The sequence below is a fragment of the Bos indicus x Bos taurus genome, chromosome 7 (assembly GCF_003369695.1).
Source record: "Bos indicus x Bos taurus breed Angus x Brahman F1 hybrid chromosome 7, Bos_hybrid_MaternalHap_v2.0, whole genome shotgun sequence".
In the NCBI taxonomy this organism is placed as follows: Eukaryota; Metazoa; Chordata; class Mammalia; order Artiodactyla; family Bovidae; genus Bos; species Bos indicus x Bos taurus.
Window position 1 is genome coordinate 64,723,481 of NC_040082.1, and position 13,866 is coordinate 64,737,346.

A 13,866-nucleotide genomic window follows, 5' to 3' on the forward strand; every position below is an offset into this window, starting at 1 on the left:
CAATGTCTCTATTAAAGGTCAGACTCAAAACCACCCCACCAGGGACTCAGGGCTCTTGCAGCCTCATCTGTTCCAAAGGTCTCTTCTGTGCCCACTGTAATGCACTGAAGACCTAAGAGGGAGCAATGAGGCTCTAGGATGTGATTTTCAGGGGCTACAGGAGGCAGGGCCCCATGTCCATTTGTCCACCCACTTCCAAAACTCTCTGCAGCTCCAGATGTCATAAACATCTCTACCTGTCCCAAAAGACAGGGTCAAAGCAGGGAAGGAGTAAAGTGCAGGTGCACGTGAAATGGGCATAAGAAGGAGTGGATGACCTAACTGGATGACTCTGAAGACTCCATCCTTCATCCCTACATCAGCGAATACTATCACTCTTGGCTTAGCCTCCAAAATGTCCCATATCCTACTGCTTCTTACTCCACTGCAATCACCCAGCTCTAAGGCCACCATAATTTCTCTCCTGGACAACTGCTAAAGAAGCCTCCCTGCTCCCACTCTTGCCCATCACATTCCCTCCCCTTCACAGCAGTCAGCGGGACCTTTCATTAAACATCAGACTATGTCATTACCCTGCTTAGAATCCTTGAAAAGCTCCTCCCCTCACTCAGATCAATAGGAACATCTTTATAACAACCTACAAGGTTATGAGAACTGGAACTCCCAGCCTTTCCTCTCAATCACTTCACTCGGCCACACTGGGCTTGTTCTGCAATGGCTGCGTCCTCTTCCAGGAGCCCCCTCTCCCCGTACACCTGCACTCCCCCACACGGTCCTTCCTCTCCACAGGTCTCTGCTCCACTCCTCCAAACCTCTCCACGTCTGTTTCATCTTTCTCCAGGATACTTGTCATTACCCACCTCGGAGGGCTTCTTTTCGTTCTGTCGGGGCCAGCCCGATTTGGTGCTGCTGGGCAGTTTGGAGCATCTTGATGCAGATGTAGCGTGACCTGCAGAGAGAGCACAGCCCATGAGGGGCCCCTGGAAGGCCAGGAACACCACCCACCCATGTCCAAGGAAATGAAACCTGTAAGGCAAGCTCTGGTTTGAATGTTCAGGAGGTAGAGACCTCTGTGAGCATCTGGTAGACTGTCCCTGCTCTGGGCCTTTCCAACGATGAATGGGGACATGACGCCTCCTCCACTCACCAACCAGAAGAGACTTGGGAGGTGAAAGGCAGCTGGACAAGGACTCAGTATTAGCTTTTTGTGTGACCCAAGAGGGTTGCTCTAAAGTAGACACATAGACTTAAGCTTGAGCCCTGGCTCAGCCACTTATTAGCTCCTCATGACGGACAAATGACTTAGTCTGAGCCTCAGCTTGCTTTCGTATAAAATGGGAGCAGAGAGTAACTATCTTCAAAGAGTTTTTGTGAGAATTATATGAGACCATGCCTGCAAAGTCTTAGTACAGTCCCTTGCACACAGCAGTGCTTTGATAAACACTACCCATTATCACTGGGGTTCTAAAGGCCCTTGCGGGACTACACTGAGAGTGTATGTCACTCTATGGGTCACTCCACTCCTAGGGGTCAAAGGAGCACAGCCTAGATGGGCAGCGGGGGGACTGGTGAGAAGGGAGTGTGCCGCAGCCCAGCCCAACTCCAATGCAGGAACAGGGCTCGGGTGCCAGGTGCTCTCCCTGCAGGTGCCTGGGGCTTCAAGGGTTCCTTTGCCTGAAATAAAGTTAGAAGCAGAGGACACTGACACAGGCCACAGGCAGCGTGACTGCAGTCACAGAGGGCCAAATGCTGTGATCTACTGCCATGGGGAGGAAGAGCCAGCCAGGTCAGACTCCAGCGCCAAGCTGGAGTCTGAGCAAACAGATCCCAAAGGACAGTGAAGGAAACCCAGAGGGAGAGAGCAGGCGAGGACTGGCTTCTCACCCTAGTGCCTGTGTTCCTAAACCCTCAGGTTCCTGGGGGTTAGAGAACTCCAGGGACTCCAAGGGGGCCTTGAGGCTCTCCCCAGCCCCAGCTGTTCACCATATATGTGAACAAGCTAAGGTCTACAGCTGCAGGGCTCCAGGCCCAGCCTCTGCGGCAGTGCAGCCTCTTTCTCAGCCTGGGCTTTCACCTGAGGGCACCACTAGGTGGGAATCTTCCTGGCAGCACATCTCTCCTACACAGGGCAGAATGGCACTCTACTCCGATTGGCTCATGCAGGCCCGGGTTCCTGGGGCATCTGAGAAGAGCTGCCTTCTGGTACCAGGGACAAGCCCTCACCTAACGCAAACTTTTTTGCCTCCACATTCCAGAAGAGGCTCCCTAAGCCCCATTTTCTGTGTAAGAGTGTTCCCCTCTATCCACCTGACACACCCAGCCCCCACACAAGTCTATCTCTGAGATTCTACTGCCAAGATCCCATGAAGGTCAGGCTCCTTCATTAATTTCTTCAGCAAACATTTACTGATCACCTATTATGTGCTCCATCTAGCCGGATATGGCAGTCAGCAAGTCATGACCTCTCTTACCAAGGGGCTTACTTTGATAAGGAAATGGCACTTAGTTAGGAAATAAAACTGATCAGGCAATTATAATGAAGAGTGACAGGTGTTTTCGCCTGTTGTGTGGACACTTCCACAGGGCCCTGACTCAATAGCAGGGCCAGAGGGAGTGAGGTGTGTTCCTAGCAGCCCGGAACAGCACAGGCAAGGAAAAGCCCAGAGGGGTGTTGATCTGTTCCAACATGAGCAAAACACATGGGGTTGAGAGCTAGAGGGTGAAGGGGAGCAGAGTTGAGGAGGACAGCAAGGCTCTGAAGGCCATGGTGGTGTGGGGATCTCAAAGGGAGCAGAGGGGCCGGCCTGCTTTATGCTTTCATCAACATGGAGACCTTGAAGCAATGTCCCACCCCCGAGTCTGGGCCTGTGGTCCTGATAATTATTCAAACACTTTCCCTACAGGAGCCCAACATGGAAGGCCTTACTGTCAGTGGTATCAGAGTTGTCGCTGCTGATGGAGTACTTTCGCCTCTTCTCTTCCATCTGCAACGAAAATAGGCCCCATTATACTCACAGGCAGCTTGGGAAATCCTCAAGCTCTCAGAAAACTGCCCGTCAATCTACCTCCCCACACTCGCCCGCTGCAGAGGAACAATGAGAACAAGGCCATGCCCTAGCCTTCTCCTCAGGCAGTCTCCCCCTTCTCTCACCCACCTACATGGGCCCTGGGGCTGGGGGAGGGGGCAGCATCTCTCAGCTCCTGAGCCCAGAGCCTCACACAACAGAGAATCTAGTCAAAGATGACAACGAGGCAGGACAAGGCAGGTCAGCAGCCCCAGAACGAGCAGTGACTTGGACCTGCCTCTGCCCAGCTCCCTCACCCACCACGGAATCCACTCTCACCTGCAAGTTGCAAGTGGCGCCCTGCTGGAGGCAGAGGAGGGGAAACAGAAACAAGACAGACTCTCCCAGGAGGACCAGGCTATGGGAGTTGAGGGGCAAGCCAGCCCGCAAGCACTGGATGCACATTCTGCACATCCTGAGAGCAGCAGCCAGAGAGGCATGGAACTGGGGTGGGGGCAGGGAGGCTCCAAGCTGGCTTCTGAGCCACACCAGGGCCAGAGCGAATGGGCTGCGCTGCCCACCTTCCCCTCAGTGTCCACCTCCAGGTAAAAATACAAATTCACTTTCCCTCCACTACAATGTTTAGCTTCAAGGTAGAAGGGCGGCTCTCCCACACTGAGTTCTTTCCCCTTCCCATGCCAACTCAGCTATCTCGTGTTCCTAACAACCTGGGGAGTTGTGAGCTATTAGCTTCATTTACTGAGGAGGCTCAGTGCCTTGTCCTGCTAGAGACTTGGCTGAACTGGGATTTGAATCCACGTGGTCTGATCCCCGAGCCCACACTGAGCTGCCTTTGTGCCCTTGTCAGCTCCTGCCTGTTGGAAGTGCTTTCCTACCCACTATTTCCTCTAATCCTGCAGAGTCCTGGGTGGCAGAGCCTGCCCTGGTCCCCTCTTGGAGGGGAGCACACTGAGAGACTTGTTAACCTGCCTTAGGTCTCACAGCTAGTCAGTGGCTGAGTCCCAATTCAGAGAACAGACCCGGGGCTCGGAGCCCACGGTGCTTTTCACCATGTTTCTGTCAGCCTAGACCCTGGGCTGCCTCACTGTACACAGCAAAGGACAAGGAACCAGTGTCAGTAGGGAGAAAGCCCAGCTGCCGACCAACAGGCTGCCCAGCCCCACTGTGAATCCCATTTGCCACCTGCTGTCACCCCAAGTCTGCTCATGTGGAGCCCTGGGAGGGGTCACCTTATTTTATTGTGGCCTTGCAGAGGCCTTAGGAGCACTGGCTCTCTAAGGTGGGTTGCAATTACCCAGAACTCTGAGCTACTCAGAAGGACCCTCTGGCCTCAAACTTGACCTTGGCCAGGAGCTTTTCTCCACCCCCATGTCTCCCGAGAGTAGGGTTAGGATGGAAGGTTCATTGGGGCTGCTTGCTGCCCAGCTGCAAAGGTGGAGGCCAAGTGCTCTCCAGAGGGTGTGGAGGCCTGGAGGCATGCCTGGTGGGGAGAAGCACGGATTCCAAGGAGGCAGGAACCAGAGTTGAAACGGCTAAGTACCCATTGCTTGGGAAGGGGCGCATCCTGGCACACAGGGACCCCAATGAGGCCTCAGAACTGGCCCTTGGTGCTGGCGGGCATGATGGCTGCTTCCTTTTTGCAGGTGAGGAAAATGAAGCTCAGAGGTTAAGTGACTTGCCCAAGATCACAGTTCTTGTAACAGGTTTCTCTGACTCAGGAGACCATGCTCTTGACCTTGAGACTACTCTGCCTCTGTGCAGCCCAGTGGCTCAGGTCATAGACTGAATGACTGAATGGGGCAATAACACTCCACCCCCCAGATCCTTGCCCATCCTTGCTGTCCTCTGGGTCTGCATGTGACAGAGGTGACTGTAACACAACTCTGACTCCAGCCTGAATCTTGCCAACCCAGCTGTCACAGGTAGGGCAGGAGAAGGGGGAGAAGTGCTCTTAGTGCACCCATCTGTTTTCTTCCGAAATCCTCTACATGAACGGCATTTTTCTTCATTTCCAGCAAACATGCACTTGCAAGCCAGGCTGTCCCATAGCATAAAAGCAGCAGCACTGGATTCAGGGAGGCCAAGTTCAAATCCTATCTCCACCCCTCACTAGACCAGGGACCTTGGGAAAGACATACCTCCCCAAAGACACAAATTGGATCTGGAATTTTACATAAATCTCCTGAACTTAAAATGCTGGCAACTGATTTAGATATTTAAAACACTTCGAGAGGGCCAAACTAAACACATCTGTGGGCCAGAATCAGCTGGTGAGTGAAGGAGAGCAGCATAAAGCCCTCAGCACAGTGGCTGGCACTCCATATGGGTGCTGGTTATTAATACCACAGCAGACTTGGGCCAGGTGAACAATTCTACCAGCAGCCACCTGAAGGCCTCCTCAGCAAGGCAGTGAGCTGTGCAGTAAGGAAGGTTCCTGACAACAGGACCCTTTGACTGCCAGGACCTCCTCCTACAACTGTTCCCTGCTCCCCAGGACCAGTGTGACCTGTCAGCACACAGACCTGCACCCCACCCTCAGCCAGCTCCTCCGGAAAACACCCCAGAGTCCTCCTGGACAGCATGTTATTATGGGAGCAGATTTTGAGGCGGCTTAATTGGAATAATAACTAGGCTTCAGAGGGAAACCACTGCTTTGCTTCTTTTCTTTGAACCAAGTCTGTTCGAAAGGTCTCCCTGCCTCAGGTAAGCCTCTTCTCAGTGGCCAATGAAGCCTCAAAAGAGGCCTGGCCTCTCCTGCGGGACAAGGCTTTGCCCCATGACGTCCCCCTCCAACCCAGCACAGAGGACACTGAGGATTCTTACCAAAGCTGAAATCCAGGGCTACACGTGCAGGTGGGGGATGGGTGCCAAGACTTGATCTTGGCCTCTCGTTTTTCCTCTCTGCTGGCTCCCCTAACCTCTCCCAAAGCAAGGTCTGCCCTAGGAAAATATTCAGGGTCATGAGGTACTTATTTTTAGGGACAGGAAGTACCACAAAGGAGACCCTGGGAAAGAAATGTCCCCTTTTCCTGCCATTGCCACCAGTCCGCTTGTACTCCCACACCTTCCCCAGCTATGGAGACACACACAGCTCTCCTCTGGGAGTGTGGATGTCCTAAAGTCCCCTCAGGGAGCAGCCTTGCTGTGCCTCCTCCACCCCACCGCTGACCCTTGGCAAGCGCAGTGGGCACTCCCTCCAGAGCCTGCGGAGAATCCAGCCACCTTTCCCATCTTTACTGCTTCCACGCTGGCCCAGGCCAGTCTCATCTCTCGTAGGACTCCTCATTCATCCCCCTCATAATCCAGGATCCACACAGTAGCCAGAATGATCTTCAAAAACATACATCAGATCATGTCATATGGCCTATTTCAAATCTTTCACAGGCTTCCTGTTGATCAAGGGCAACACTCAAGCTTCTAACCATAAGACTTTATATGATCTGGTACCTGCCTACTGCATATTGACCACCAGCCCGTTTCCCACCACTTCCCAGTTGAACCAGCCTCCTTTCGTTTCCTGAAACAGACAGTCCGCGCCTCCAGACCTGTGCACAGGTGTGCTCTGTGCCTGTAATGGTCTACACAATCCAGGCACCTTGGACTTTTCATCCTTCAGGTTTCGGCTTAAACATCACAGAGGTCTATGCCAGCTGCCTTATTTACAGAAAGCCCACCACCCAGTTACTCAGCTTCTTCAGGAGTGTTTGTTGAGCTACCTGTTGAATGTCCTTCTCCTTCAGAGTATGTGTTCTACAACAAGAAAAAGCGTAACTGTTTGGATCCTTGCTTGTGCCCAGTACCCTTTCGAGTTGTACCTAGCACACAACAGGGGTTTGGTACACATGAAATGCTGAGTGTGCTCTTGTCTCCTCCCTCCAGAAGTGTGGGGCCACACAGCCCAGCCAGCCTGCTCGCAGCCTGCGGGAGCAAACACCCCAGCCCAAGATTTCGACCTGTTTGCACAGCCTGCCTTCCCCGTCTTAACCTCACACGTTTTCCAAGAGGCTTTATTTGGTTGGGCTCCTGGCTAATGATCAATGTCAACTCAGTAATAGGGCAGCAATTTGGTGGCAGATGTTTTCTTGGCAGCACTAGCCACTGGTCTTAGTGGGGACCCAGGTCTGGACTTGAAACACCAATGCCCAATGCCAGCCCCTTTAAAGACCTCTCCGCAAATAAACTCAAATAAACACCCTGGGCCTCTATTAACGCCCCTCCAGCTGACCCTGGAAACAGTGGGTCTTTCAGGCCTGCTACTGCAGCAGCTCCCTGGGCAGTTAAAACACCCCAACCTGGCCTCCGGCCTCTCCTCTCTGGGGGCCACCAGGCCTGCCCAGCCTGCCACCACACACAGCAGGATTTCGTCTTCCTCCTTTAAAAAGGGGAGGAAAAGGCTTTCAAGCAGGCAATTTACCATTCCAGACACAATCTTTCAAAGAGAAACAAAAACTCTCCCTGTCTGAGGCAGACCGCTAAGGCGTGTGTGTAATAAGATGCTAATACAATTTAATGATATTTCGGCTGGAAAACCTGTCCTCAGAGCCTGCTTGTGTCGGGAAGGCCAGACATTCAGAAAACAAGAGCTGCACACTCTTAAACCATTTTAAATGGGGGTCAAAGCCCCACTCTTTCCTATCTCTCATTAACTTTAATGCCTTCTCAGGGACAGTAACTGCTGTGACAACAGTGATTTTGTACACACAAATCCTCAGACTTGCTTCTCCAATCACAGGGAATCCTAACCCTCCTCCAACACCCATCACTGCTCGCCTGTCCCAAGGGCACCCAGCTCCCCTAGAACACACTCTCCACACCCACCCTCCAGACCCAGTTCTGAGGACATGCTAAGGGGATCCTGGGAGACAGAAAGGGGCTTTGTCTACTTTGTCCTTCAGCACCTTCGCACCCTACCCTCCACCTCAGAGAGGGCAAAGTTCAGCCCACTCACTCCACAAATGACTGCCCATTGGCAACTGCAGGGTCCTTCTGGTTCCTTCTTCAGAGAAGGGAGCTGGCTCTCTGGCCTACCTTAAAGGGGAGAGGTCAAATGTCAGCTCCATTTGGGTCCTATCCAGGTATTAATAGTAAGAATAGCTAATACCAATCAGGTGCTTATCCCATGCCCGGCTTTGTGCTCATTCTTCTTTATGCAACATATCACTTAATCCACACACCCACCATGAGGTACAGTTGCAGATGAAGAAACTGAGGCATGGAGCAACTGCCACAGCTGGTGACTGCAAAGCCAGCACTCAAACCTAGGCTGTCTGACCTTGCCCCCCACCTGGGGGGTGGAGGGGTACAGCACCCAGTGCACAGATCTACAACTTGGAGTATGGTTGGGGTACTCCAGATTCTTGTGGGTTTCCTGAGAATCTTCCTGGGTTCCTCAACTTTGAGACACATAATGAGGATCTTACATGGAGGACAGGGCAAGACACGGATATTCCCCTCTTCACAACTTCAACTTGGCCTCCCCTTAGAGACCCCAAAGGGAAAACTGTGAGTCCCAAAAAGAGCCTGCTGGATGAGCTGTGAAGAATTTGGACTGAAAGCCTCTGATTGGGTCTTGGGTGTAAGATAAGTACCTCCCTGATAACTGGGACAACGATTAATCAGAATACCCTGCCCCCAACCTCAAGGATGTGGAAATCAGTGCCAAAAGCCTAACCTCAAGATTCTGGAAGGACTTGGGGGTTGGGGATCAGAGTCCCACCTCACCTGTCAACAAAAGCTAAGTGGAGATTTCCGACTGCCTCTTGGATCAGTGTTATTGGCCATTCTGCCAGGCCATTTAGGGAAAGGAAAAGCACGTTGGATGGGAAATGTTCTGGAAACATTTGCTGCATCCCGAGCCCAAACAACTCTACCCTTAAACACTTCAACTCCAAAAGTGCCGGGGAGACCCTTGGCTAAACAGTTTCAAAACCAACACTCACTGCAAGTCTTGCTGCCTGGGGCGAGGACTTCCCTCAGTGAGGCATTTGCTGTGGAACCAAATGCTTTTCCACTCTAGACAACAGCCAACAGCACTTGGGACAAGTGAGAGGCCTCCAGATCAAACAAACATCCCTTTTTTCCCCTACCATGCAAACTTTCTCAATAAATTATTCGCCCACTTCGGATCAAAGCCTGTTTTTGCAGCCTGTGACCTAAAAAGCAAATAGCATCTCTTAAACATGAAAGCCCTCCTCCCTGCCTGGGTCGGCTTTATTACTCATTCCTTCCTCTTACAGTTATTCTGTTGTTATTTTCCTTCTCTGCTTGTTAGATCGTTCTGCGAGTCCCAACCCGCCTGAGGAAGATGGGACAGGAGAGATGGTGCCTTCACTTGGGGCCCTAAGGTGGGAAAGGAAGTCAGGGTAGGGGAGAAGCCAGCACCCTGGGAACCCAGGAAACAGGGCCAGGCCCGGTTGGCAGCTCCCTGCCCAGCTCTTCTGCCAAATGTCCTACTGGGAATTTTACCAGTGAAGGGAGGGAGTTAATGTCACCCTGGGAGGAGAGGCCAGGAGGCCCTACACCACCCAGCCCAAGACTAAGTTAGCAAACATAAACATTAAAGGGATATCCTGACAGCCTGTCAGGCCTCAAAGCTCAGGGTTCCTCCCCCTTGCAACAAAGGCAAGGTAGCAGTCAGTTGTGTCCTCTCAGCTCCTCAGCTAGGAGTGCAAACGCGATGCCTCCTGGTGACCCCTGCAAACTTAAGCCTGTATAAAACTTCATGTCTTGGAATTCCAAAGTGGGGGAGGACGAGAGAGAATGCTAAGCGCGAGGGCAAAGTTTGGGAATTTGCAGAGACCAGAGGCGCCGGATGCTTCCTGCCCTTGGCACTGAGCAAAGGGAAACACAGCCCTTCCCGCCCCACCAGCCCAGGGCATGAAACCAGAAGACAAGGTGCTAAGGAAAAACGTCCCGGCCGGCAGCAAAGGCTAAGGGGATTGGGAGGGGGGTGGCGCGCGCCTCCAGCCTGCCCCTAAAGGTAGTCCGCGGGACAGCAGGCTGGAGGCGCGCCGGCGTGATTCTGACCGCGGGAGCCGGGAGGAGGAGCCGGAGGTGGCTGCGGGGGGCTCCAGCCCTGGCTGGAAGCGGTTCGAGCAGGGGGTGGCGCCGGGAGGTGGCCTTGACCCGGGAGCGGAAGGAGGAGCTTAGGTATAACGGGTGAGAGTAGTTGAGCCCCTTGGGGGTGGCAGCTGTGTGTGGTGGGGGACAGAGTGTGTGTGGGGAGGGTGGGTGTCCTGGGCCTCTAGAAGCTACAGTGAAGCCTTCCTGCTTGTCTCGCAGACATCCTCCTTTTCTGACATTAAAGCTACGAACCACCAAGCTGACGCCCTCTATCCATGGCCTGAAGCACAGGGTATCTCGGGGGCCAGGGATAAGCAGGAAGGGACCGGAGGGAGCCACAAGTCTGCACCCAGGCGGAGAGGAGGCGGGCAGAAGCCGCTCCGCAGGCGCAGGCGAGTGGGTGGGAAGGAGGGAGGGAGAGAGGGAGGAAGGAGGTGAGGCCGGGAAGATGCCACTGCTGGGGGCGGGGCGGGGCCGGGGATCCGGGAGAGGGACTGCAGCGGTGCTTGGTGGGGGCGGGGGCTGCAATGTCACTCATTTGGGGGTCAGGTGTGTAAGTCCCAAGCTCGGGGCGCCACTTGCCTACATCTTCCCAGTACCACCCAGGAATCGGGGCGGAGGCGGAGGGCAGGGGGACTGCAGAACCGTCCCCTGAGCTGGACGCGAACCGGCAGAGTTGGGAGAAGGTAAACAAGGGCCACGCCCCCTGCCGTCGCCCCGCGGGCGCGCACCCGCCGCTCCGGCGGCCGCCGGTACATTTCCACTCCCAGGAGCGTTTCTCCCTCGCTGGACTCCCGCGCAGCCCTGGACGGGGGGGCTGCCCCCGACCCCAACCCGCGCCCCCCGCGCTGGAGCTGTGAACCCTCCATACTCACCTGGAAAGGGTATCCCCCGCCCCTCCAAAAAACTGCTTAATTTGTGCAGAGCCTCCGCGCCCGGGAACCGAGCATGCTGCCCCCGCGTGCATAGCCCGCGTGCACCCAGCCGGGAGAGGGGGCGACAGGGCGGAGGCGGTGGCCCCCGGAAGGTGTCTGGGACCGGACCGGCTGCACGTGAACCCAGCGCGGGGTCATGTGCACCGGCTCGACCCGGTTCGGCGCCCGGACGTGCTGCGTATCAACAAAATGAAACTCGGGGAGACAGGAGGGCAAATAGCCCCGGGTCCTCCGAACCCACGTCCCCGGCCGCGCGACCTCCTCTCCGCACAGGTCTCCAGCCGCAGACCCTCCGCCCAGCCAGAGCCCGCGGGGCAAGTTGCAGCCCAGGCGCGCCCCCGCCCGCCCGCGCCCCCTCCCCGGCCCAGGGGCGCTTTGCCGCAGTCATTAATAAAGAAGGTCGCCAAGCTCACCCTTCCAAAAGTTGTTGTTGCATGCGCCCCTCTCAGCCTCCCCGCAATGTACTCTTTAAAACACGACTGACCAACATGCGCAATCTCCCCTGTGCTGTGCATCGGCACCCCCCCCCCCCCCTCCGCGCGCGCGCTGGCTTCCTAGAACAGGCAGCCAGCAGGAGAGAGAGGGAGCGAGCGAGCAAGAGAGAGAGAGGGAGCGAGAAGCGCTGGCAGATCTGTTGCAAAAACACAAAATAACGCCGTGGAGATGCGCAGGGCCAGTCGCCGGGGGCTGGATCTTACCTTGCTCCGCGGTGCCCTTCCGAGGGGCGCTACCCACGGTTACGCGCCGCGGCTGGGGCCGGCGTGGGAAGGATGCTCCTGAAACCCGGAGCTCCTGGGGCCGGCGCGGGTGGGCGGGGGGCGCGCATCCATCCGGGGTCGTGGCGAAGGAGGCGGCCGGGGCCGTGGGGTCCCCGGCACCGCACCCTGGCCGGGGACGGTCAGCCCGCTGGACCTAAGCCCTTGACGCTAGGAGTGGGCGCAAAGTAACTCCATGGACGCCTCTCACCCACCCCCCCAAATAGCCTCCAACTGCGATGGCCGCGGTCGGCACCATTCACCAACCCCCCTGTGTATGTTTCTGTTTCTTTTTAAACCAAGACTTCCTTGTGATCTCTTTAGAAAAAAAAAAATGTGTTGGGGTGGGGGTGGGGTGGGGGCAGGCGGGAGGAGCGAGGGAGGGGGAGTAGCCACTTTTTTCTTATTCACTCGGATCTCCACTCCTGACGCCCCCCCCCCCCCGTCCACCCCCCCGCCCAGTTGTTTGGCTCCAGTAGCGGGTTCAGGTAGCGTTGCAGGCCTCCGGGTGGAGGGTACCCTGCTGGGCCGCCCTCTTGCCTGCACCTCGGGCCTGTACTCCCCACGGGCTCTGGGGCGCCCCCAGCCCGCCCTGTCCCCAGGGCCGGGCCCAAGCGGCGGCTGCGCCCGTGCAAGTCCCATCAGGTCTGCTCACACTTCACACACTCACACACATACCCCGCCCCTCCACTCTCACTCACACTTTCTGCTCACACCCCGCCCCCTTCGCGCCCCAGACCGGGGCGGCGCCCCCCGCAACCTTTAAAAAAAAAAAAAAAAGGCAAGCTTATACTTAAAAAAATCTTTTGGCGCCATATTAATGACGTACTTAAAATTTGCCATTTCTCCCTGCGTCAAAAAGACGTTTCTTTGCAAATAACAGCCTGAAGGCGACACTCGCGGAGGGAACGATGTTTGCACAGAGTACCCCGCCTCCCGGGGTTCCAGCGCTGGAAGACCCTCGCTCTAGGCCCTGCTGGTTAAATCGCTGGTTTAAAAATGCGAAACGAATAAATCGCGTGGCGTTTTGCAGCGCCAGAAGTGAGCAGAAAGTGCTGGCAGGAGCGGAGGGGAGGGGCGCGCGCGACTCTGGGGGAGGGGGCGCGGCTCTCCTCCCCCACCCAGAGCAGATGGAAACTAACATCCCGGGTTGGGGAAACTTGAAATTGTGGGCCACCTCAAGAAGGAGGGGCGGTCCGTAGAGAGGGTCCCTCTCGGGTTCGTCGCCCCCTCCCCCCGCCTGAGTGCCTCCTGGCGCCCGGCTCAGCCCCGCATTTCCGGGGGGTAGGGAACGCAGTGATGGGTGAGTGGGTGGGTGGCTGCACGTCCTGGTTCCAGTAGGAGTTTGCCCGAGGGTATCCACTTCCCCCTTGCTCCTTCCCACTCCCCTTAAAGGGTTAAAAACCAAGGGGCAACTTCAAGGATTGGCACTTGGCGAGGAAGCGGGGCGCCCCTCTCCCCACCCTTCGCCTCCTCGCCCCTCCTCCTCCGGCTCCACTTCCCGACTTGACCTTGTGGTGCACAAACAGTGCGCTGGGATCCTCGCAGTTTCTGGAAGAAGAGCTTGCGCTCGCCAGGCAGGCGGGCTGTCGGGCGGCTCTCGGGCGCTGGCGGGGCCTTGGGTCCGTTCCCGGAGCCGCGGGCCACACCCACCCAGCCCGCTGCGCCCGCCGCACTCACCTTCTCTCGAGGAAGGAGCCTGGCTGGCCTTCTGGATGGGGAGAAGTGGGGGGCAAACTGCAGCCTTCTCAGATGCTCCCAGCTAGGGAGGGAGGGGGTGGTCTGGACTCAGGCGGGGTTTGGGGGAGGGGGAGACCTGGGAGCCAGGCCCAATATCCTCAAAGCATCATTGCCAACTTTTTCTAACCCCTCCTTTTTGGCTGTCCCTCAAAGATGATCCAATAATTTCTTCAACCTCACCTTTGACTTTGAAGGCACGTGGGTGAGTTGTGAACTGAAACAGGAACCGCCTCCCCTCTCCAAGACTGAAGGTTGTTTATCCTTTCTTTCCCCTCCACCCCTTCTGTGGAAAGATAAATATTCAATTTACATAAGATGACATTTATGTGACAATTAAGGAGATTCCCT

The 13,866-nt window shown here is 55.7% G+C and overlaps 1 protein-coding gene across 9 annotated transcripts in view; it reads right to left on the reverse strand.

The window, feature by feature from the left end:
- JADE2 (jade family PHD finger 2) overlaps positions 1–13,557 on the reverse strand; it is a 51,174-nt gene extending 37,617 nt beyond the window's left edge. For 3 of the 9 annotated variants that reach the window (XR_003511819.1, XM_027546478.1, XM_027546477.1), the window contains exons 1-3: positions 11,437–11,538; positions 2,927–2,984; positions 861–949 (exon numbers count right to left, since the gene is read on the reverse strand). Coding sequence is in view for 8 of the 9 variants with exons in the window: in XM_027546478.1 (XP_027402279.1) it covers positions 861–949; positions 2,927–2,984; positions 11,437–11,538 (249 nt within the window). In the remaining variant the exon portion in view is untranslated. The other 6 variants (XM_027546483.1, XM_027546481.1, XM_027546482.1 and 3 more) reach the window with 6 other exon arrangements.
- Positions 13,558–13,866: the final 309 nt, after the last annotated feature.